Source organism: Chlamydotis macqueenii, chromosome 1 (assembly GCF_036417535.1).
Source record: "Chlamydotis macqueenii isolate bChlMac1 chromosome 1, bChlMac1.mat, whole genome shotgun sequence".
In the NCBI taxonomy this organism is placed as follows: domain Eukaryota; kingdom Metazoa; phylum Chordata; class Aves; order Otidiformes; family Otididae; genus Chlamydotis; species Chlamydotis macqueenii.
The window spans coordinates 183,675,673-183,697,546 of record NC_141556.1 but is presented as its reverse complement, the minus strand read 5'-3'; the positions used below and the strand labels follow the sequence as shown (position 1 = coordinate 183,697,546).

At 41.2% G+C, this 21,874-nt stretch overlaps 1 protein-coding gene across 4 annotated transcripts; it reads right to left on the bottom strand.

The window, feature by feature from the left end:
- Positions 1-8,679: 8,679 nt before the first annotated feature.
- Positions 8,680-21,529, bottom strand: LACC1 (laccase domain multifunctional purine nucleosidase 1). Of its 4 annotated transcripts, none has more exons than XM_086771811.1 (6): positions 21,465-21,529; positions 15,188-15,783; positions 13,760-13,941; positions 13,148-13,313; positions 11,050-11,275; positions 8,680-10,546 (listed from the first exon to the last, which is right to left on the bottom strand). In XM_086771811.1, the coding sequence occupies exons 2-6, from the start codon at positions 15,753-15,755 to the stop codon at positions 10,372-10,374; spliced, it is 1,317 nt and encodes a 438-aa protein (XP_086627937.1). In that variant the 5' UTR covers positions 15,756-15,783; positions 21,465-21,529; the 3' UTR covers positions 8,680-10,371. The 4 variants fall into 4 exon arrangements, with proteins under 4 accessions (XP_086627937.1, XP_086627940.1, XP_086627939.1 ...); XM_086771814.1 differs by having other exon boundaries at positions 15,188-15,611; positions 21,465-21,505; XM_086771813.1 differs by lacking the exon at positions 21,465-21,529 and adding an exon at positions 18,065-18,255 and having other exon boundaries at positions 15,188-15,326.
- Between the last annotated feature and the right edge of the window lie 345 nt (positions 21,530-21,874).

The window sequence follows — 21,874 nt, the reverse complement described above, 5'->3', positions numbered from 1 at the left end:
TTTCCTGAGATGATCCATAGAAACTGTATACTCAGGCAGAATTTGAGAACAAAATGGTCAAAGTTGGTTTTGTGCTGCTCATTAAAGCAGATGACTTGTGAAAATAGTAACTCAGAAGGTAATTACTACATCAGTACAACAACACTGATTTTTATTGAAAAAGAAGGCGTAACCTACAGCTGGAAATTTTGACAGCTTACAGAAGAAATTTTTTATAGTGTGCTTCTTGCTAGAAAAGAAATGTATCCTGACAGTGTTATTCCTTTAAAAATTATGCACTTCACCCAGAGGGCCTTCTAACAGCAGTTGGAGGCAGTCTAAAAACATTGTCCAGGAGTAGACAGCTATGGCTCTTGAGAGGCATGAGGGTCACAAGCTCTTACATTGCAGCTTCCCAAACCAATTCTGTGTCCCATGACTCATGGAAGGAGGATATTTTATCCATCGCAGATGTTGTGCTGTTGTGGTGCCCTGTGACAGACCCAACAGTAAACTCAGTGGCAGATGCCACCCAAACCACTCTTAGGCAAAGCCATGGGATTTCCATTTTTTTCAGGTGTCTCCTAGAAATCTCCCCCTCTCCTTCCTCAGCTTTGTGAGTATCTGGTATGTGTCTCATGACTCTGAAATTTTGGGATGGCACTTTCAGAACCTGGAAGTTTGGCACAACACTGCCGGCATCTTGGTCTGAAGATCTTACACATCTAGAATTAAATACTAGATCCCCTCAGACCTTTGTGCTATGTCTGCAGAGTTGCCCATCTTGTGAGCTATGCTGATGGAATTACTGTCTCCACTGGTGGCATCGCCCACAGAGAAGAATAAAAACACTGTAAATTCACAGATGAGAAATTTCTCCCTAAGGGTCTCTTAAGAGAAGTATAGTAATAACAGGGTATTCAATTGACCACTCTGAATCTTGAAGGATCCACCAGTACCAAAATGTCTGCACCCCTCCCCAGGAGCTAGATCAGATCAAGGATACCAAAAATTTCTGTTGCTACAAAAGAAGCAGTGCTCAAGATGCTGGGTAACTTCCCATTGGGCAGACTGGAGCAAAATATACAGTAGATACTGTTCAAAAAAATCGACTTTGTCCTGTTCCATGTGTTTCTAGCAGAACACAAGAGAACTGGTTCGTTCTTTTTCACAACCTGCCTCTTCTCAGCGCCGCAGCCTTGCCCAGAGTCAGAGAAGTAAGGAATAGTTTCACCATATTTAGCATCCCTGTCCCCTCTGCCCTGCGAGGACTGACCAGGAGGTCAATCTGCCTTGTCTGCTGGGAAATTACCTCTGCCACAGCAATTAGTACAGCTGGGAGTAGAAATGTTAATGGTAATTATTCACACAGGAAGGCACTTCTCCCTTTTAGTCAAGATGTTCAGATGGGGCCCCATAGCAGCAGGGAGCCTGGACTTCTAAGCAAGAAGTTTGGGATTTGCTCCATAACAAACAAGAAAAGACTCTTCAAAAATTTTAAACTCTCAGCTCTTGAGCCAAACATACCTCATGCCATTTATTCTCACAGCTAGCTTCAGAGAAATATTATGATAGAAAATCTTCCAAGTCTGCAGAATTGGGCTGTTAGCCAAGCTGAGTGCAATTTCAAAAAGCAGCTTCTCTTCCATATTTTTAGTCCAGAAATACAGCTGCAGTGGGCAAGGGCAGATTTGTCCCATCACTGCATTTATTCTGGACCCAGCGAAGTCCCAGAGTCCTGCACGTAGATAATGTACACAATGGTCATTCTCTGCCTCCCACAATTAACTGTGGTCCTCCCCTTGTAAGTCCATGATATGCCCATAGCGGAGTTTAAATTAGGGATGAAGAGAGAGAAGAACTGGGACATGTCCATAAGCACTCAATACTCCAGCCTTTCCAGGTTCTGGGGAAAAATCCAGACCACAAAAAGAAGCCTTGATGGCTTTAGCAACTGTGGCAAATAACTAAGCATATGAAGATGCTCGGCAGCGCTACTCTCCGCTCGGTCAATGTGGTAGGGGTCCATGTTTCCACAGGGGCAAAATCTTCTTGCACTAAATCTCTAATGAGCAAGTGTAGAAATGCCTTCATCGTCATGATGCTGCCTTTTTCTGCCTCTTCTATCCAACAGTGTCTCACCATGGATATCTGTTTCAGGCTAGCTACATCCCAAAGGAGATTTTTGTTCCCTGCTTCTGTTTGTTTATAACAGCCTCCAAGACTGCTGCAGAGCCAAAGAATGACTGCCTGTTTTTCAGTCTCAGATACTGGCTCGGAAGAAAGCGGTTCATCATTAGGCCAAGCACTCTTTACCTCACTTGCTAAAAGGAATGCTGCTGTATCCTTGTTTTCTGATATCATTTATTACAGTGGGCAAACCACCTCACCCTTTTCTTCCAGCCTCGGCCCAGTTTACTGGGGATAAATCAGTATGTACAAAGGCATCCAGTTCTGACATGAATATAATTCAAAGGATGAATATTTGTTTTCACACATTGTTAAACTTCCCTTTTCTCCCTGCAAAAACTGTAAAATTATTTCAGTATTTTGGTTTCCTTGTGTCAGCTTTCCAACATCAGATTTTTAAACAGTTTTTGCTTAAGTGAAAAATGTTCTCCTACCATAAATCCTGTGTCAGCCTCAAAAATACCAACGATTTTTCACTTGCTGAGTTGAGCCTCCTTGATTTGCTTCTGGAACAATGTGATGGATTATGAGTTATAGCTAGGAAGCCTAAAATAAATCCTAGTTGAAGTGCAATAGACTATGACTCTTTTGAAAAAGAGGGAATAGAGGGAGACCAAGGTTATTCAATTAAGGCTGCTTCAAGTTTTTTTTTTTGTACCGAGTAGCAGAACTTTGCAAGCCTACCAGAAAAAAAAAAGTCCCTCTACAAAGTTCAAATGTCACTCTCCTTCTAAAAGAGCATGTAACTGAAAACTGATTATCACCTAATTGACATTAATAGGGCAGAATTTAGAAAATTAAGAGCTGGAAGGATGATCTTAGGAAAGGCTAATGGAGCTAAATATCGCATGTAAAACTTAGCTAAACATTTACCAAAGGGAACATAACAATCTACAATCTGTGAAGGAAATATTTACTAAAGAAATAAGAGGATTGCCTCATGCAGATAGATACACATAAATATTAAGATGAGCTCTGTGGAAGACAGGGTCTCTCTTTTCAGCATGAATTGAGATTTAAATATTTGTTTTAATTTGCAATGGCACCTCTTCAGTTTTAAATGGTTTATTTCAGATTGCTCTTAACACTCAAAACAGGAAAGGAGGATTTGTTCTGAAAAACGGATTGCAACGTGTCATCCAGAAGATGTTGAAACTAGCCATTAGCTTTGTCTGAATCTCTTACTCTTTTTTCTGTGAGAACATTTAACTCAAGCACTCTGATTTCCCTGTTTTGTGGCACCTGCATTTGCTGACAGACTTTTATGTTAAATAGTAATATAGAATCATAGAACTGTATAATCACACCATGGTTTGGGTTGGAAGGGACCTTAAAGGCCATCTAGCCCCAACCCCCCTGCCATGGTCAGGCACACCTTCCACTAGACCAGGTCACTCAAAGCCCTGTCCAACCTGCCCTTCAACACTTCCAGGGATGGGGCATCCACAGCTTCTCTGGGCAATCAGTTCCAGTGCCTCACCCCCATAGTGAAGAATTTCTTCCTAGTATCTAATCTAAATCTACACTCTTTCAGTTTAAAGCCATTATCCCTTGTCCTATAACTACATGCCCTTGTCAAAAGTCCCTTTCCAGCTTCCTTGTAGGCCTCCTTTAGGTACTGGAAGGCTGCTATAAGGTCTCCTCAGAGCCTTCTGTTCTCCAGGCTGAACAGCCCCAACTTTCTCAGCCTGTCCTCGTAGGAAAGGTGCTCCAGCCCTCTGATTGTCTTTGTGGCCCTCCTCAAGACTCACTCCAACAGGTCCACATCCTTCTTATGTTGGGGGCTCCAGAGTCAGATGCAGTACTCCAGGTGGGGTCTCATGAGAGTGGAGCAGAGGGGCAGAGTCACCTCCCTCGACCTGCTGGACACACTGCTTCTGATGCAGCCTGCGGTATGGTTGGCTTTCTGGGCTGCAAGCGCACATTGCCGGCTCCTGTTGAGCTTCTCATCAACCAACATTCCCAAAGTCAGCTGAATTCTGCACTTCCTGGCCAATGTATATGCAGTCAGTCTCTTCTTAAGAAGCCATTATTAAAGGAAATTACATAAATATAATTGTACACCAGGCAAGCCGCTAAAACCCTAACTATGTTCCTCTGATGAAGACATGTACTAGATAAGGAGAGTGTGCAAAGTTATCTTTAACTTTCCCAGTCTTGTGCAAAGCAAAAAATTGCTACTGACTTAGAGCCCCTAAAATCTCAAGTAAATGCAGGGCTGCTCAGGAGATTGTTCCCCAAATATCTCACCATTGTGGGATAATATTTTTTTCACAATGTCGTTTATGCCAGCACCAGACAGGCTGAAGAAACGTTACAATGTGAAACACCACTATCAAGTCTACATCTGTGTTTCTGCCATTGCAGGCACGGGGTTACAGTGCTGGGGGAATTTGAGGATCAAAGTTGCAGGGTAATTGAGGGAACTGAGGAAGATCTAAGCATCAAATACAGCAACAAACATCCGCAAGCCTAAAGGAGCCTCTCTAACACGCTTCTTGCTCTGCTTACCTTTCTTGTTCTGAAAGCTTTTCAAGGGGGTGGTATAAAGAAGAAAGTAGAGAGTCAGAATAAAATTGTCAGCATAACCCTGTTTTATTTAACAGTAATTTTATGAAGCGCTTACTAAAAGCACCTATTAAAACCAACCAGAGGATTTGAGCCTCCTGTCACAACTTTGTTTTTACAACTGAGGTTTTTGTGATTCATTCTTGTGCAGGAAAATCAAGCTCACAGCTTTAAAACAAAGAAAATCAAAGCAGAACAGAAATGTTTTCCTTTAGCAGCAATGTATGCTGGAATATTCCTTTAGGATAGAGCTCAGTGCCTCAAAGAGAAATGCTAAGATATTTATTTCAGATAGGCAGGGCTTTCTACAGTTATCACTGATAAAATCACTTTGAACTGAAACATCTGACCAGAGCTATGAATTGCTGCCTAAAAATAGTGTATCACATGAGAAAAAATGAAATGATACATCCTGAGATGCAAACATTGCTTTCACTTTCCCTTATAAATGCTTGTTTGGTTTTATGGTAGGTACACCCCAAATATTTGTGTTGCAACCTATTTATTTCAGATGCTTGGGCCTTTGCTGCGTGTAGAAGAGGCAACACTGGAAAAGCACATAGTTAGCAGCTGTGAACTACATTTGCACAAGAGGAGAGGAAATGATCCCTTAGATAAAATTAATAGTGAAAATGAACCCTCCTAGTTTAGTCACATATTGATTTTTGTTTCTGATGTCTTTTCTGCTGCAGGAATCAAATGGAAATCCATGCCGTGTCCTTGCTCCCATGACTGTCAGAATTCAGGTTGCCCTGAAGACAGGATGCCACATTTACAGGAGGGGAAAAGGGAGACTTCACCCTGCTGTCCTCCTGGGACCCCACTCCCAAAATTCTTCTGTGGGCCTCCTTCAACTCCCAAGAGCTCGCAGACAAAGAGAGCCAGCCAAGTATTTGTAATGTGAGATGCTACTGTAAATTAAAAACTTACTAATGAAAGATCAGAGGGATCACTTTAAAAAGCTAGCTTCCTATTTCTCTGCATGCCTTTGGGAAATACATAATCATGCTTTTTAGTAGCATAGCCACAGGCACTGTGTATTTAAAGCAAGCAGAGCAGCAAAATCTCTTAGTCTTACAAAAAAAGTGTGACACTGGATAACAATTAGTAACATCCTGGATATAAGAATATATCGGATTAGGACCGTTCTTAAATCCACGTACCTTTCTACCTGAATCATTCGTCTGGAAACACTGGATAGTATCTGCTGGAAATGGAAAGTAGAACAAGTCAGCCTTACAGGCAGAGCTTGTTGTGAGTCTTTGGAGGTATGTAAATCCCTCAGCAGGTCAGTACATTATTTCCTCTGTCACATATAGGATTTACTGCCCCTGTCAGTGCACTGTCCTGTTATATTGTTACACAAGAGGCTGGAGTTCAGGGAGGATTTTGGTACTCGGAGAACAAAAGCCTCGCACACATGACATCAAGGCAAGCACACACAGGCACCGCCTGAGCCTCGGGACAAATGAGTGCAGCTCATCTCCCTCTTTGCATCACCCAGCAGCAAATTGAGCATGGAGTGGAAATGAGGACAGCAGTGAGGGAATCCAGGAATATTGACTTCTTTGCTGTGTAGGCTGGAAATTGGGAGCTTTTGCCGAAACTTAGAAAATGGAAGTGGGTTGGAGGATACTGATAAAGATCCTGTGCTGAGGACATGAAGTTTCACACTGCTGCTAAAAGAATAAAAGGCACCTGCATACAAAAGAAAGCAACACTGGTGCTGCTCTATGCAGAATGGCATCTGTTTCCTCCAACACCCTGCGACTGGATTCACAAGCCTTGTAGGGCGATTGTGAGCGGTGCTGGACAGAAAGGCAGCAATGCACAAGAGATAAGTATGAGGAAAATAAGACCAGAGGCAAAGATGACCATGTTGCAAATTATATTACTGCTGAGGAAAGGAGACATCTTCCTGTAACTGAATGCTTGTAATTTGGGAGGAATGATACACATTCTGCGAGTAGAGATGTGCCCAAATGTTTTGCTGCTGGTCCAGGCCCATGGCTTCTGGGTTTGCTACTCCCAAACACAGCCTTCAAATGCAGAACTCAGACCAAGCAACTGTCTGGCCCCCATCCTATCTCCTCAGGTTGTCAGCAGAAAGAGACCAGCAGTCACTGATGGACCTAACCTCTACAAATGTATTAAAACCAGTTTTCATCTAATCTCCTTAATATTTTTTTTACCTCTGCCATACCTGTAGCAATAAATGCCACAGTTTGGATAAACATTTCACTAATTATCTCAGGCTTTGATCTATGCCTCTGAAGTTGCACAGTGCTTCCTCAGGCACTGGAACCAGAAGTCTGTGTTGGAGTCACCCTGCTTTACTGCAATAGCGAATGAAGCCTTTCTCAGGGATGTTTTGGTACACTCCATTCAAATATATAAATGTAAATGGAGAGGGCCATATTCAGAATCTACAATAGCAACAAATGTTAATTGCACAGTAATAGCTATCAAAACCAATATTCAATGTAATGATGTATTGTGCTCGCCTCAGGGCATAGCACAAACAAATTAATAATGTCATTTAATAACAATAATAGGGCAAATGCAGCTTATAAATTCATGGGCAAGGTTAATAAATGGGATCTGATCATTAGGTAGGTACCGCTGAACAATTATGAAGCATTTTGAGAGCTTCCTTAGAGGCAGTGACTCAGGGATGATCTGCTTGGCTCCTTTACTGAGCAACAGGAATGAAAAGTAGAGATGCAAACCAGCCTTGTCTCCTTTTCATCATGTCCTTCCTCTAAACTTTTTTTTTAATACCAGAATTAAAATGCCTTTGTAGCAAGAACTTTCTATTCTATGTAGCAAGAACTTCTATTCTATGATTCTAACTTTGGAAAGAATCTCTCTATGATACAGAGCCTAGCCTATTTGGGGACTGAACATTATTATTATTTTGTTATTGGTTGTGGAATTCTCCATCTCAGTAACCCAAGTACAAAAGGCTGCTTCCTGTCTTGACAGGTTTACAGTCTAGGTAATTCTAGGTAACAGAAATAATGAACAACAATTGTGGTTAACGATTTGTCTTCTAAAAGGTAAAGCTTTTGGTGTTTCTGCTCATTCTGACATGCTCTCCAGCTTGCACAGTCCTACCACAACCTGCAAGTGGTATTTTTCCAAACAGAAAGTCTCTGCTGTCATTCTTGAGCAGGTATGAACAAGCCAGGGCGTACTATCAGTATCACGTTACTTTGAGTTAATATACTGATGAGCATTTGAACTGTGTTAAGTAGCATGGCTGCAAGGTCTTTCTAATTACTGCAAAGTTAAAAGCATTAGTTTAAAACCATCTTCGAGGTGAGATAGGCTAACAGCAGGCACATGGGCACCTATGATGCTTCAGTTGTACCTTGCAAAGTAGTATCAAGCAGTACCTTGCAAAACTGAGCATCTCAGCTGCTTTTGACAGCATGCTCTTAATCCACAAGGGAAGACGGTTAAGCAAAGGGCACTGACAGACAAGCTTTGGCTGAGCTTGAGGTGCAGGGACTGAAGATTACGTGGTGCTACTGCCCCCACAGCAGGAACAGCAGAAGGAAAGACACCTTACTCATTCACTGCTACGTCAATCAGTGCCCAGAAAGTGGTTCATGCTCAGATAACAGGGCAAAGGGACAGAACTAAAAGGTGAAAGCAGGTTGTTGGGGTTTTTTAACCTAGTGCAGCAAGATAAGCCTGTCAGTGTCCCTATAATTACATTATCCTATATTTGGAATAAGTCAATAATACACATACACATAATACATATACATACACACACACCATCAGCTAGTGTGCAGTAACATGCTTGGCAGCATTAACCTCAGAAGTGTGTGTGTTGCCCCTGTTGGAACCTGTATCTCCAGTCTGAACCCAGCTGTGAACATTACCACAGTGAAGTTACAAAAGAAATCGAGAATGACGAAAGCAACGGTGAGGTTTTTAAAAGGTAACTGAAAATGTAATAATTTTTATTGTCAAGGACTCCAGTACTACAGCAGAAGAGGAGTAATATTTCTAAAGAAGAAGTAGGAGAGCTGAAAGAAGTATTTTTTTGGAAGATGGTTACAGTCAGAGGGTACCATACTCAGAACCAGGCTCTTCTCTGAGAAATACCATTCACAGGTAAAAGAAAGTTTTTGTTAAAAAGTGTTCTCCCAGGGGACAAACAAAGTTTTAACTTGGTCAGCTCTGAATCACAGCCCAACAAAATGAAAAATAGATTACTTTTCAAGCACAGATATTAGAATAATTTTACATTATTATATAGGCAAAAGTAGTAGCATACGCTGTACAGTACTTTGTAAAATGCATGATTTGAAAACTTATATATACAGTGCAGCCAGGGATGGAAGCGCAGCGTAAGCGAGCACTGACCTCTAGTGGACATAAAAGTCTAGAATTGGTACAGATCGTTGAATTCAAAATAGAAAATATGTCATGTGGACAGTTGTCCCAAGGCTTGTGCTTGGCAACTCTGCAAGCTACAGTCAACATAGTTCTACTATTAGGATTCTCTCACTGTCTATGTGTCAGGAACTATCACGTCTATTATAACACCTAGAGGCAAATTTTTTATGGCAAAAAGAAAACAGAATTTGCTTAGTAAAACAGATAAAGTCAACTATTGGTCAGTAAAATTAACTCAGGCTAAATTCACTCGCCTTTTTAGATATCTATTAAATAACTTGGCATTGTGAAGAACATCTCAATGGACATTAGCAGAGTACCAACAATTTAAAGAAAAAAAAATCCTAAGGAAACATGAACATACATGTTACTATCATGTTAAGAGCCTTAGTCCTACTTTTTCTACAATCAAAATACAGAATGGTGGGGATTCATATATTTTTAATGTCTACCCCAAAGGAGCTTGCTTGCTTCTCACTTTCAAGTTATTTTCCATAGAAAAAGTCCTGTAAGTGGTTTGGAGACCTTCTTTAACTTAATCCAAACAAAAAAAAAAATAACAATCCCAGTGTTAGGGATTAAAATAAGTTTACTTACAGAATGTTAGAATAATTGTGTGATTGCTTAAAGGTAAGCTAAATGAGAACCAAGTGTGGTTGAACTGTAGCTTGCTTATAGCTTAGCATGAGTAGGTCTTGTTTGAAACTTAGCATAAGTGAACTTTAAACAAATTCTGTTCATTAGCATGGACAGCTATGTAAGGGAGGTAAGAAAGGAGTATGGACACCCTAATCTACAAGACAAGGGCAACCAAACCCACAACTCAAAGGAAAACGACATTCAAAACGGGCAGCCGATAATGAACAAGACCTTGGTAACTTTTACTGAAGGGCCCTAGAGGCCGTTCCAAGCCAGAAAATAAGGAAACTAATGACCAGCTGCAAACTTTGAAGATAAGGAGACGGCCTGCCTGCAGACAAGGAGGGGACCCGATGAGGAGCAAGAAGATCGCAGCCCTGAAATACCATTGGACTAACTGTTGCGTGGACAGCACGTGAAGAGTGCATGAGGGCTGGGGACTTAGATTGTGAGGGGTATAACTGCCCAGGGGTTTCTTGGTCTGTGAAAGGAAGAAGGAAGAACTTCTACAAGGAGAGCAGGACACCAGATAATGCACCAGACTTATTGTCTAAATGCTACTCAAGAGTAAGAGATACTATCTCAGTCTTTGATTGATATGAAGCCGATCTGTGTCCCGAAGTTAGTGCCATCACGAAAGTGAGAGTAAAATTTATCAGGGTGGCATGCAGTACAGAAAGTGATATTTTGGTTCTGGTCTGTGACAGAATCATCTTGGATGTTCTCAGGAAGAATCCCACCACTCTCAAGAAGAATCCTGAAAGAAGAAAGAGAAATGGAAAATGTAGTTTTGGTTTTTACATCTTTGCATTCCTTAAGACATTGTCATTCAGACAGCACCTCTAGTACCAATTCAACAAACTGCCAATATCGTGGCTGGGACTTGTATTTGCTTTTCTTACTTTATTTTTTCAAATATTAGACTAAAATAATTGCCTTTATGCAACCAGTAAAACCACATTTACTTTGAACACTTGTCTATAATCCATAAACTAAAAGTATAACAGTAAAATAATAGTTGAAACCCAGCTAAAGTGAGCAGATAGCAGTCATTCAAAGGCATCATTTGTTGATCTGCAAAGTACTAGTGAGTACTTAAAGACGGTGAGGACCCTCACCGTAATACTGCTGGATAATACAATATCAATATAATTATTGATAACTAATATGGAATTAGTCTTTTATTCTTTTGCTTTCATCTCTAGTCCACTCAGCACAAAAAAAAAGTGTATGTCATGGAAATGTACTCAGTAGGCTTACCGTGTTGCTCTTCTAATATCAATATAAGGACTTGCAGAGTCAAATAGTCTCACACACTTTGGATCAATTCTGTGAAATTCTTTAGCTGATTCATGAGGAAGTTTATAGCAGCAGGGTCCTACAGAGGGGCCCAGCACCACAAGGATATCTTTCACGTTGCAGCCATATTCAGATACCATAGCATTTACTGTGGCCATTGAAACTCCTAACAATGTGCCTCTCCATCCTGTGAGAAATGAGAGGTTGAAAAACAAATTATATAAATTGTCTCTTTAGTTTTATAGTAGCTAAAATATATGCTATTATTAAAGGTATATATGAATATTTATATCTAAAAATAAATAATTACATCTAATAATAAATAATTGTTTAAAAAAAACCACATAACCCAACACATTAACAAGTATCAGTTTGCTGATATTATCATTTGGTGGAGATGGAAACTAGAGAGAAGAGTTTAGATTAAAATTCCAGAATTCCTTTTTCCCAGTATCCTGGTTTGGCAACTACAGTACACCTTACAGCTCCTCTGTGCTTGACATATTTATTGGGAATATGACAATAGAAATATGTCACAGCCAGAAATGTATTTTTCTAATATGTTGAAAATGTAAGAGGTTCAAGCTAGAGGCATTGTTTGGAATCGATAGAAGAAAGCCAAGCTTTGCACTTTGGCATTGTTTGGAATAGATAGAAGAAAGGCCAGCTTTGCGTTCTCATATCTCAGTTTGAGTCCCAGAATTTTTTTGGATTGCACAGGGAATGCATCATAACGAAGGATAAGATATGCTAATAACTTTTCTTCTGCTATTCTAGATCCAAAGATTGAGATGACCTTATGCCTAATTGTCTTTATTTGTATACATAGCAACATGTGTTCAAGTTAAACATGAACTAAGGTGGGGTTGGACAGGAAGCAAAGGATTTAGGGAAAGATAATCAGAAGCCTAGTAAGGACTGTGATGTGGAAACAAAGGCCAAAACTTGGGAAACGGCAGGTAAGAGTTCAGGTGAGAGTCAGGAGACGGGTTTGGAGAAGGCAGTGGTGTGGGCTGGGTGAAGAGTGTGGTGTGTCAGGACAAGATAAATGAAGAGGCAGCAGAGAAAGAAGGAACTACAGATTTAAATATTTTACAATAATTAGGTTTAAACACTTACAATGTAGAACTCTTAAAACTTTCATGAGTGAGTAAAATTCTCTCCATCCTGTCTCCCCATTAAAAACCACAACATTGCCCTCTCTTCCCAGACAGACATGCTACAACTCTCATTCCTCTCACTTTCTCTAACCTAAGCCTGCTACGCACAGAGTGGGGGGGAGAGGAGCACAATAACTTTACTGAAGGAAAGTCAACAATTTTATCATCTTACAATGACTCAAAAATTTGAATTTATTTTGGCTAATTTATTTAACGTATGAAGAGTTTTATGAATTAGGTGGTATCCACAAGTTCTAGGAAGAGGTGAAGCTTCCTACAATATCAAGGAGTGTACTAGTGTCAAAGCTGAGGATAAACTCTCAGCTGTGCATTCTCCTTGATCTCATAAATACAGACTTTTTTTATAAAATGGAATAGCTCCAGCGGGAAAATGTCACCATAGGATATATATTCTAGCCTAACAGTTGGGACATCTTCTGAAGTCAGATATAACCCAGGTTGTGCTAACCACCCTTGCTTCAGTTTTATTCTCATTTTATTTGAGTCAAACAAATATTTCTTCTGATCCAAAATGATTGTTGGGGGCATTGGCTTTATAGTCTTTTTTTACATATGCAGTTAGCCAGAGTACCAAAATATTTTTTGCGTTTTGGCTACCAGATCAGAAAAATATACATACAAATATATAAATAATAATCATTACAGTTATACAATTAAAAAAAAAAAACAACATAGCTTATGAAACAAACTGTTCTCAAGACTAATTTTGTTTTGGCAAGATACAAACTTAATAGGTCAGGCTCTATATTGTTACGTGATCTTGCATTTATTCATTCTCACTCAGTGCTCCTTTGGTTGATAATTTATAATCCTTAGCCCAAAACTCTCTTTCCAGTGGTCTCCTAGTTATTTTAATCACCATGATTTAAAATTCATACCAGAATGAGCAGCACCACAGGCTTTTCTGACAGGATCAGCAAACAGCACGGGTATGCAATCAGCCCCTGGAGCTGCTATCGTAACACCTTTCTGATCCGTAACTATTCCATCATAGCTGTCAGGCTCTGTCTTTCCCATAATAAACACAGCATTAGTGTGATCAATCTGTCAAGACAAAACCAGAACACAGACAGTGATATGGCAGCAAAAACCCCAGTTCTGACTAATGCAAGGATTTATTCTGGCATGGAACACTCTTCTGCACCAACTGTTCAAATGTCATGCAGATATATTAGCAGAAAGCCACCACAGAAGTAGCGGTGTGTTTTTCTTTTAAGAGAAACTGCTCTGATCATTTCTCCGATTATTTTAGCCTGTGGTAAGTTAAATGTCAGAATATTCTTGGAAGAAACAGTGCTGCTTCTCCATATAGTGCCAAATGGCTGATAGCTCAGATGGTTATTCCCACAGATAAACTGCCAGCATAAACGTTTTAATTATCCTGTTTCTCACAAGTTCTTGTTGAGAAAGGTAAGATTAATGCCTAGAGTTTTAGCCAACAATACATGAAGGATGATCTGATCTATTTACATAAATCCAGTGTTTGATACCTTGACTCTGTGAAAAGCCTCTGGATTAAATCCTGCAGCAATAGCTAGCCGGCGGAGATTTTCTTTAACAACAACTTGTGGGTCCCTCCGCTTGGAACTGCTGAAGAGATTGCAGGAGCTTAAAGTCGGTATGTAGGAGATCCCACCTGTCCTTGTGGTGAACCCATGTAGGAAGGTATCATCTGGCAAAGCAAACAACAAACAATTGCTTTCAATACAAGACCCAGTCCAAATATTACATTGTTTATACTGAAGAGACCTGGAATCAGCCAGTCAAGTTGAGTATTGCTTTACCTCGTATTTAGCTGTGGCATCTAAATTTCAGGATTCTAAATTTCTTTCTTGTTCATAATCCTAATCCTCTGCAGTCAAGGTAGAGAAGTTTGAGCAAGAAAGAGTCCTAGCAGATTTAGCCTGCATTTTTGCAGAGTTGCAGTACAAACTCTAGAAAAGAGGTACCTCACTAAAGAAAATGAAAGTAGATTTTTAAAGCAACATTATAAGGTGGCATCTCCCAAGATTTTTTGGTAAATTAGGTACTAGTCCTCAAGACTTCAAAGAATCTCAAACATCTTTCTAAAGTATACTGAAAGCACTGAGAGTTTCTAGCATTATTTTTAAAATCCTCTGTTCTTACCATGTGTATCCTTTATCATGGCCTCATGCACCAAATGCAATCACTGTTTTGGGAGGTGGCAGGGGGTGGGGTTCAGCGTGGCAAAATTGAACACAGAAAGATAGCCCCACAACTGGTATTTTTGCTGTCTTAACAGCTCACAAGCTTGGTGACATAATCAGAGTTGAGATTCAAAATCTCTTTTATGTAGTGTGATCCTTTCAAAGTCACAGTCAAAAACTTGAAGCACAATGAAGGCAAAGATGGCTTTAAGTACCTCATGTTCCTTTCCGGTTCTGGATCATTTTGGACACATTTATAGGGAAGAAAAAAACCTCTCAGCTTTCCTCTGAATCATGAGACCCCATAATCACACTGCCTGAGAGACATGCTGCAGTAAACTGGGTCATGCCATGGCAGGGACACTGAGACATCAGCCTGATTAACCAGTCATGCGCGAGGCTGCAGACCAGGAGAAACTCCTGTTCCGCCCCTCCAGAAGACGATGGTAACTCACAAAGCGTGTAATTCCTACACAGAGGCAAGGAGACTTTACTGTCTGAAATAATGCCCTCACTAAATGTGGGCGTCCCTCTACTCTCATCATGCCACAGGCCTGGAAGAGACTTGCCAGTCTTTTGCTGTATCTCTATTGTCACTTCCCCCTCTTATAAACATGATACAGTATTGTGACATCATACAGAGTTATTTGCTGCCTGAAGACATTTCCAAAAGTTACCCATTTTGTAATTCCCTTGAAGAAGTATGTTTGGGAATAGTGTCTGTAAAATGTTAGCTGGGATTCTTTTTACCTGGGATCAGGGAAGATCTGAGGATGGTGAGCTCCCCTTTCAGGCTCGGCAGGCTTTCCAAGTACTCCTGAATCTCACCTCGGATGAGCGCCACGTCCTGTGTAGGAAGCGTTTGTTCTTCACTCTGAGATTCAGCTATCTGTAGGTTTCTACAATCAGATGTCACCTGTAAATCCTCAAATTCAAATTGGTAGACTGCTGTAAAGAGATGGTCTACATATACTTTCATTAAGACTTTTCTTGAGGGAGGGAGAATAACTTTAACAACGCTTAGGTCTTTTTCATCCAGTCTTTGTTTGATGGTGTACAAAGCAGCAGCTACAGTCAGAGCACGTACAACCTCCAATCTTTTCTTCAGACTCTGAAAATCTCTCAGAGCTGGAAGCAAGGACTCCTGTTCACCGTTCCTTTCACTCCCCTGCCTCTGGCAACACATGACATAAACAAATGGAGCAGCATTGGAAGAGTGTTTCTCAATAGTTTCCAGCGTGTTACACAGTAATCCTTGGATGTCATTCTGCAAGTTGGCTGGTAGGCTGAACAGATCTATCAGTACTGCTTCCACCATATTCCAGGATATTTAAAGATTCCTACAACTGCCAAGCAGTCAGAAACAAAACACACACACACACACAAAAAAAACCCCAAAAAGGCAAGATGGCATTATTAGTCCAAACACACAGAGTTATGTTATTAAGGCAACGCGTTCAGTGATACTGTGCAGAGAAGGCGGCACAGCAGTAATTACTGTTTTAGGATTGCCTCACTGCATCAAATGAGATTATAGCAAAAGACAAGTAGCGGGAATGGGAATTATGATGTATTTATTTAAGTATTTAGGTACCTCCCTACCACCCTGCCTACCTCAGGTTTTTCCCAGGTCAGGGATGACAAAAGGTTAGTACATAATATGAGATTTATTGATTCAATTAACCCAGATTAGCATAATGGATCTTCTTGACCTCTGACTGTTGGGCCCTTCTCCAGCTCCTGTGAGGGGAACCAAATACTGAGGTCCCTTAACTTGCTGAGACTGGAGGATTTTCAGTAACTTTTTTTTTTTGGAGGCATTTTACACACTTACTGCTGAGGCGGAGCTCACATCTGCTGCCCCTCCTGGCAGCACAAGTAATGAGCTGTGAGTGCAATAACATAGTTCCCACAGGCCTTCACAAGACTTTCTGCACTTCTCCATCTTGCGTTATCAAAAGTACTGACTTACTAATTTCTGACTTCTGTATGCAGCGGCACATAATCACTATAGTTCTGCTTTTCAACATGCACAGGAACTCAGCACAGGTTACTGAAACTTTACCTAGCAATGCAAGAAGTACACAGAACTAAAAGAAAACAATAAAATACTGTGCACAACTTCCTGCCTTATTTTTTTTTTCGCTATGGTAGCTGCACTCTTTGCTCTGAAACCAAGACACGTTAAGCTTATAAAAAATCATCCCATAGTTCATGGCTTGTCTTGTGGCCCATGGTGTAATTCCAGCTTTGGTGGTTCGTTTTTTTTTCCTTTTTACTGGACTTTGTTGATCCAAGCCTATTACTGGACTTTGTTGATCCAAGCCTAGCTAGGCTGCCTATCTGTGGAAACTTGTCCATCCACCTCTTCTCTCTCTGCTGCTATGAGAGCCCATATTACATATTGTCGCAGAAGTGCCTTATTTTCTTTTCTCTGTCTCTGATAAATTTTCAGTTTCCAGAGCAAGCCTCCAGAGGTCTCGAACAAAAGACTAGATCTCTGCTTTAGGAACCTTGAAGAGACAGCTATTCAGATTTCATGACTAAGCACTGTGCTTGATCTAGGAGGAACACATGCAGCTTTATCACCAGTCGTAAGACCTCTTAATCGTTTATGGTATTCCTTAACAGGGCCTTTTTTTTTTTTTTTGCACAGTAACAAATCGTGCATGAATATTAATTCCTAAACAAAGGACTTGAGAATCTTTTAAGTCTTTGAAATCAGTGTTCTGCTGCCAGAACTAACTGTATCAGATAATGCCTGGCACTACTTTCCTGCCCCAAGCTCTCATGCTCCTGTAACTTGCATGCTCTGGCTTCACAGAAATTCATTATCCTGAAAAAATACTACTTCTGTGTGTACCTGTGGTCTACCACTCTGGTGGACCTGGTGTCCTCCTGAGCATTTTATGGTTGACAATGGATCCCCAACGTTTCTACACTCAAATAAGAGGTCAAAGACCTTTCTAGTTTTAATGGATTGTTTATTCAGAGCAGGTTTTACAGAAAACATTCTGCATTTTCTTCGTTGTTCTTTCTCCTAGACTGGAAGAAAAATAATCCTGACTGAAAATGTGATGTTTTCCTTTCTGCGAGTTGAACGTTTACAAAGATGAATTAGTGACTATCAAAACAGGTGAACTAAAAGTATCAAAATGAGACAGCAGATAAAAGCATCTGCCAAGGAATTTATGACTCTTGATTTTGGTCAGAGAATTATTTACACACAGCTGATAACAGATTTTACGGAAAACAGCTTGCTAAGAAAACAGTGTCAAAACAGACTCATGTCAAAGACCATAAGTTGGGAAATCAGGATATTTCCTTCCCTACCCTGGCACTCTCTGTGGGAGGTCTCTAAGATTATGACATGATCCCAATCTAGGTATGGCTAATAACCTGTTGTGGTTTAACCCCAGTTAGCAATCAAGTACCACACAGCCGCTTGCTCATGCTCACCCTCCCCAGGGGTGTGGGGAAGAGAACCAGGAAGAAAGGAAAACATGTGGGTTGAAATAAAGACATTTACTAGGATAGCAAAGGAAGATATAATAATATATATATATATAAAATAATAAGATATCAGGATAATAAAATATAAAACACAAACTGTGAGCAATTTCTCACCACCCGACGACCCGATGACTGAATCAGCCCGTCCCGAGCAGCGATCACAGAATGAAACTGAAAGCAATCCCAGAACCATCCTGAGCAGTGAGAAAAAACCAACAGAGCTGCCCACTGGCCAACCTCAATTTGCATACTGCGCATGACATCTATGGTATGGATACTTCCTTTGGCCAGTTTGGGTCAACTGTACTGGCTATACCCCTCCCAGCTACTTGCATCTGCACATTAGCAAAACCTGGGAAGCTGAGAAAAGTCGCTGGTGTCTTAGCAACAATGAACAATATCAGCATATTATAAACATTCTTCATGTACCACATCCCATATAAATCCAAAACACATCAGCTACTGGGAAGAAAATTAGCTCCATCCCAGCCAAAACCAGGACAGAGCCCCAGCAAAGACAGTACAACAGACGGCTGTAGTGGAAAAACAGATTGTTGCTCCACTTCAGATATGTCAATAGTGGAAGGTAAGAAGAGTTCATTGCCATCCTTACACTTCCCCAGAAAAATACCACCAAAGAAAAGGTGTAAGGAGAGTGTCTGTGCAGGGAGAGGTAATTGCCTACATTGTTATTAAGTTGTGTGTGTATTGCAAAAAGTCCACAGGGGCAATTATTGGGATGTGCACAAGGAAACAATGGGGCTGATTCACCCTTGTATCCTTCCAGTTTTGCATCACAGAGTCCTAGTGAGGTCCGTGGTGTCAGAAGTAAATTTGCTTACAGTCATAATACATTTTTGTGACTGCTTTCAAAGTCCCTCAAACAAAACTCCTCTCAAAATACAGGCTTGCCAAGCACAGCAATGTTTTATCTTATGAGAAATGCATTCATGGTTATTCAGGTTTTAAGTAACATGCTCTACACTCTCAGTGTTCCATGGAATGTCTCACGGCACGTAATCACATCAGGAAAGCTTAGGTGTATTTATTAACGAGTTGCTCATTTCAGCATACAATGCAAGACAAATACTTGCACAAACTTGAAGCCAAGGCCACCCATTAGCTGTTTTGCTCACTCTCTGAAACTCTCAGTACAAACATTTGGAGGGTAAAAAGATTCTCTTGCAGAGAAATAAAGAAAAAAGAAAATCAAAGAAAATGACAGATAATGAGAAGAGAGTGGAGGTGAGGATGACAACAAGAGTGAAAAGGAGAAAGGCAAAGTGAATACAGAAAAGGAACAATGAAGGAAATAAAGACAGACTGCAGAGAAGAGACAGCTCAGGCTAGAAAAAAAGATCCAAAAAGCAACATTCAAAAACCCCAGAAATCTAATTCCAAAAGACTGCCGTTGGTCAAGACAAAATTGCTGGCAATTTCTTGCACCTTTGAATTTGGTCACCTTATCTCCTCATAGAAATCAGAGAACTGACAGTTTTGGGAAAATTAAAAAGGCAAGAAATACTTAACATCTGCCAGAGAGAGATGCCCAGAGAAATTAAACAGGTCATTAAAGAAGCCTGTATGAACAGTGATAAAAGGACATTTGTAATAGAATTTCAACAACAGTAAAATAAAATAAAAAAATAGGGGAAAAATGGAAATACATAAAAACTTCTTAAATTGGACTAAAAGAAAACATTCTGCCACTCAACTTAGGGATATTTGGGTAAGGTTGAAGAAACAGAAATCAGCACTTACAATGAAAATATTGAAGTACATGCAGTTTTCACGAGCAAACTCAAAGTTTAAAACACAGCAACTTACTTACACAGGCAGACAATCCTTTTAAACTCTTGAAAGATTATCACCTGATATAAACACGCGTTACCAGCTTTATATATCTGTCAGTCTTGCAGCTGGTTTGTACAAGATGGAAATTCCTACTCTAGGTAAGATTGGAGTGGGAACCTGTATTTCTTCTTTATGATGAGACCCTGCTTTGTTGCTGTCAATCGACAGGAAATAACAAACTGTACTGGAAGGCACCAAGATGATTAAGTGCCTGGGTAGCATGACACCCGGAAGCAGCATTAACCCTGCCATGTAACTCGCTGCTGTAATGACACATGCTAATGCATCAGCTTTGCACAATCTCAAACAGATTCAGGAACGTACAGCACAGCAAAATTGAATAAGAATACAAAGAAGTTAAAGGCAAACTCATGCAGACTGAGAGTTTCCTCTTCTGAGCTGCAACCGCGTGTTCCACTGAAGAATTCGTCAGTCAGTCAAGAAAAGTATATTGACAAGGACCCAGAGAGAGAGGTTATGAGAGGCCAGTCTTCAGGGCCACAGGCCTGAAACAAGAATGCTGATTTCTCCTTGGAACAGTCAGAAATTTCACAGAACTCTGTAAAAAAGTCAATGTTTTGACAGGAAAATGCAAAGGTCAAAAGGCGGAGGAATTAGTGGAGGAATTAGGCATTTGTTACAGGCTTTGTCCAAGAATCATATAATAAATATGTTTTCTCAACTGTGCTAAAATCAGATAAGTATATGACACCCTTGTTATAAAGGACAAGAAAGTAATTTTTTTTTCATGAACAGAGGAATTAATAAAATCAACTTTCCTGTGAATTGCTGTCCTATGTCCCCTGTTCCTCCCTTCCTTTCAGCTCCAGTAAACCTACATTTCTGCCAGGTCCAGAACACACCTTGGGAGCCTGCCAGCATTCCCCCTACTGCTTTTCCTTCCAGCATACGCTGGGCTGAGGGGCGAGAGCTCCCTTTCAAAGGGAACCCATGCAGGCATCTTGTCCTTCCACACCGAGACACCTGTCTTCATGAAGTGTGCAGAAATCAGCTGTCTCTGAGGCTTTCCACCCCACTATCAAATGTGTCTGAACTGGATCATTAAAAATTAACAAGGAGACTTGATGAAGCGAGACAAACACAACCATTTTATTTCCTTCAACCAGACTGAGAAAAAATAATTACCGGAGTTATTTTTGGTGCAGAATGCTGAGAAAGGAAAAGGAAAATGTCAGAAAATATCCAGGATACAACACAATATTAAAAAACAACAAATTGATATTATGTCTCTGGCTAAAGCAGTATATTCAGCTTCTGCCTTTTCAAAAAAGGGATGAAGCAAAGAAACGGTATGCCGAGATGAGCAATTAATTTATAAAAACTGTGGGATTTAGGGTTAACATTTCTTAACCTGGAGTGCAGAGACAAGCCCGCAGCTGTAAAACAGGGCACGGGCGCAGAGCCAGAGAAACTGGGCCACGTTTCCTCTTCCTTGTAACCCAATGGTGCTCAGCAAAACTTATGTTCTCTGCAGCGTATCTCAAACATTAAGAAGTCAAGACAGAAAATGCGGTTTAATACAACGAATTAGGCAGCTCAGGGAACTGAGAAGCGAAAAAAAAAAGCTAAGGAAAATTGCCTCAGCCCCAGGGCGGGCCAGGCCGCACTATCTCTACGGGCGCCGCCGCGGAGCACTCACTCATTTCTGCCAGGCTGAGTCGTTCCCTCCTTCCCTCCGCCTCTACCGGGGCACAGCCCTCCCCCAGGCCCCCTCCCGGCTCTCTGTGCTTCCTCGGCCGCCGCTACCGGCCGCGCTCCCGCGACGCCGCCTCCGCCGCTGAACTTCTCCGACGCTCCCTAAGCCCCGCACGCCCCGCCGCGGGGCCGGCCCTTGGCCGACGCTCCCCGGCCGGCGGCGGGAGCCGCGCCCGCCGCGGTTTGGGCGGGAAGGCCGCTCTGCGGCTGCGGGCCCGGCGGCTGCAGGTTTGGCAGCGAAGGGCACGGCCCTGCTCTGTCGGCCTTTCGGTGCTTTTTGGAGGGTTTGGGGCTGCGAGCGGCAGCAGCGGGCCTGCTTGGTGTTGGGGGTGGGGGAGATGTGGAGCGTTTGAG

Bases quoted from the DNA above. Each gene is read 5' to 3' on its own strand.
- LACC1 (XM_086771811.1), bottom strand. From the start codon at position 15,755: ATGGTGGAAGCAGTACTGATAGATCTGTTCAGCCTACCAGCCAACTTG. The intron at 13,942-15,187 runs GTAAAAAGAATC...TTGCTTTGCCAG, and splicing joins CAGATCTTCCCTGATCCCAG to ATGATACCTTCCTACATGGG. The intron at 13,314-13,759 runs GTATCAAACACT...TTGTCTTGACAG, and splicing joins AGGCTTTTCACAGAGTCAAG to ATTGATCACACTAATGCTGT.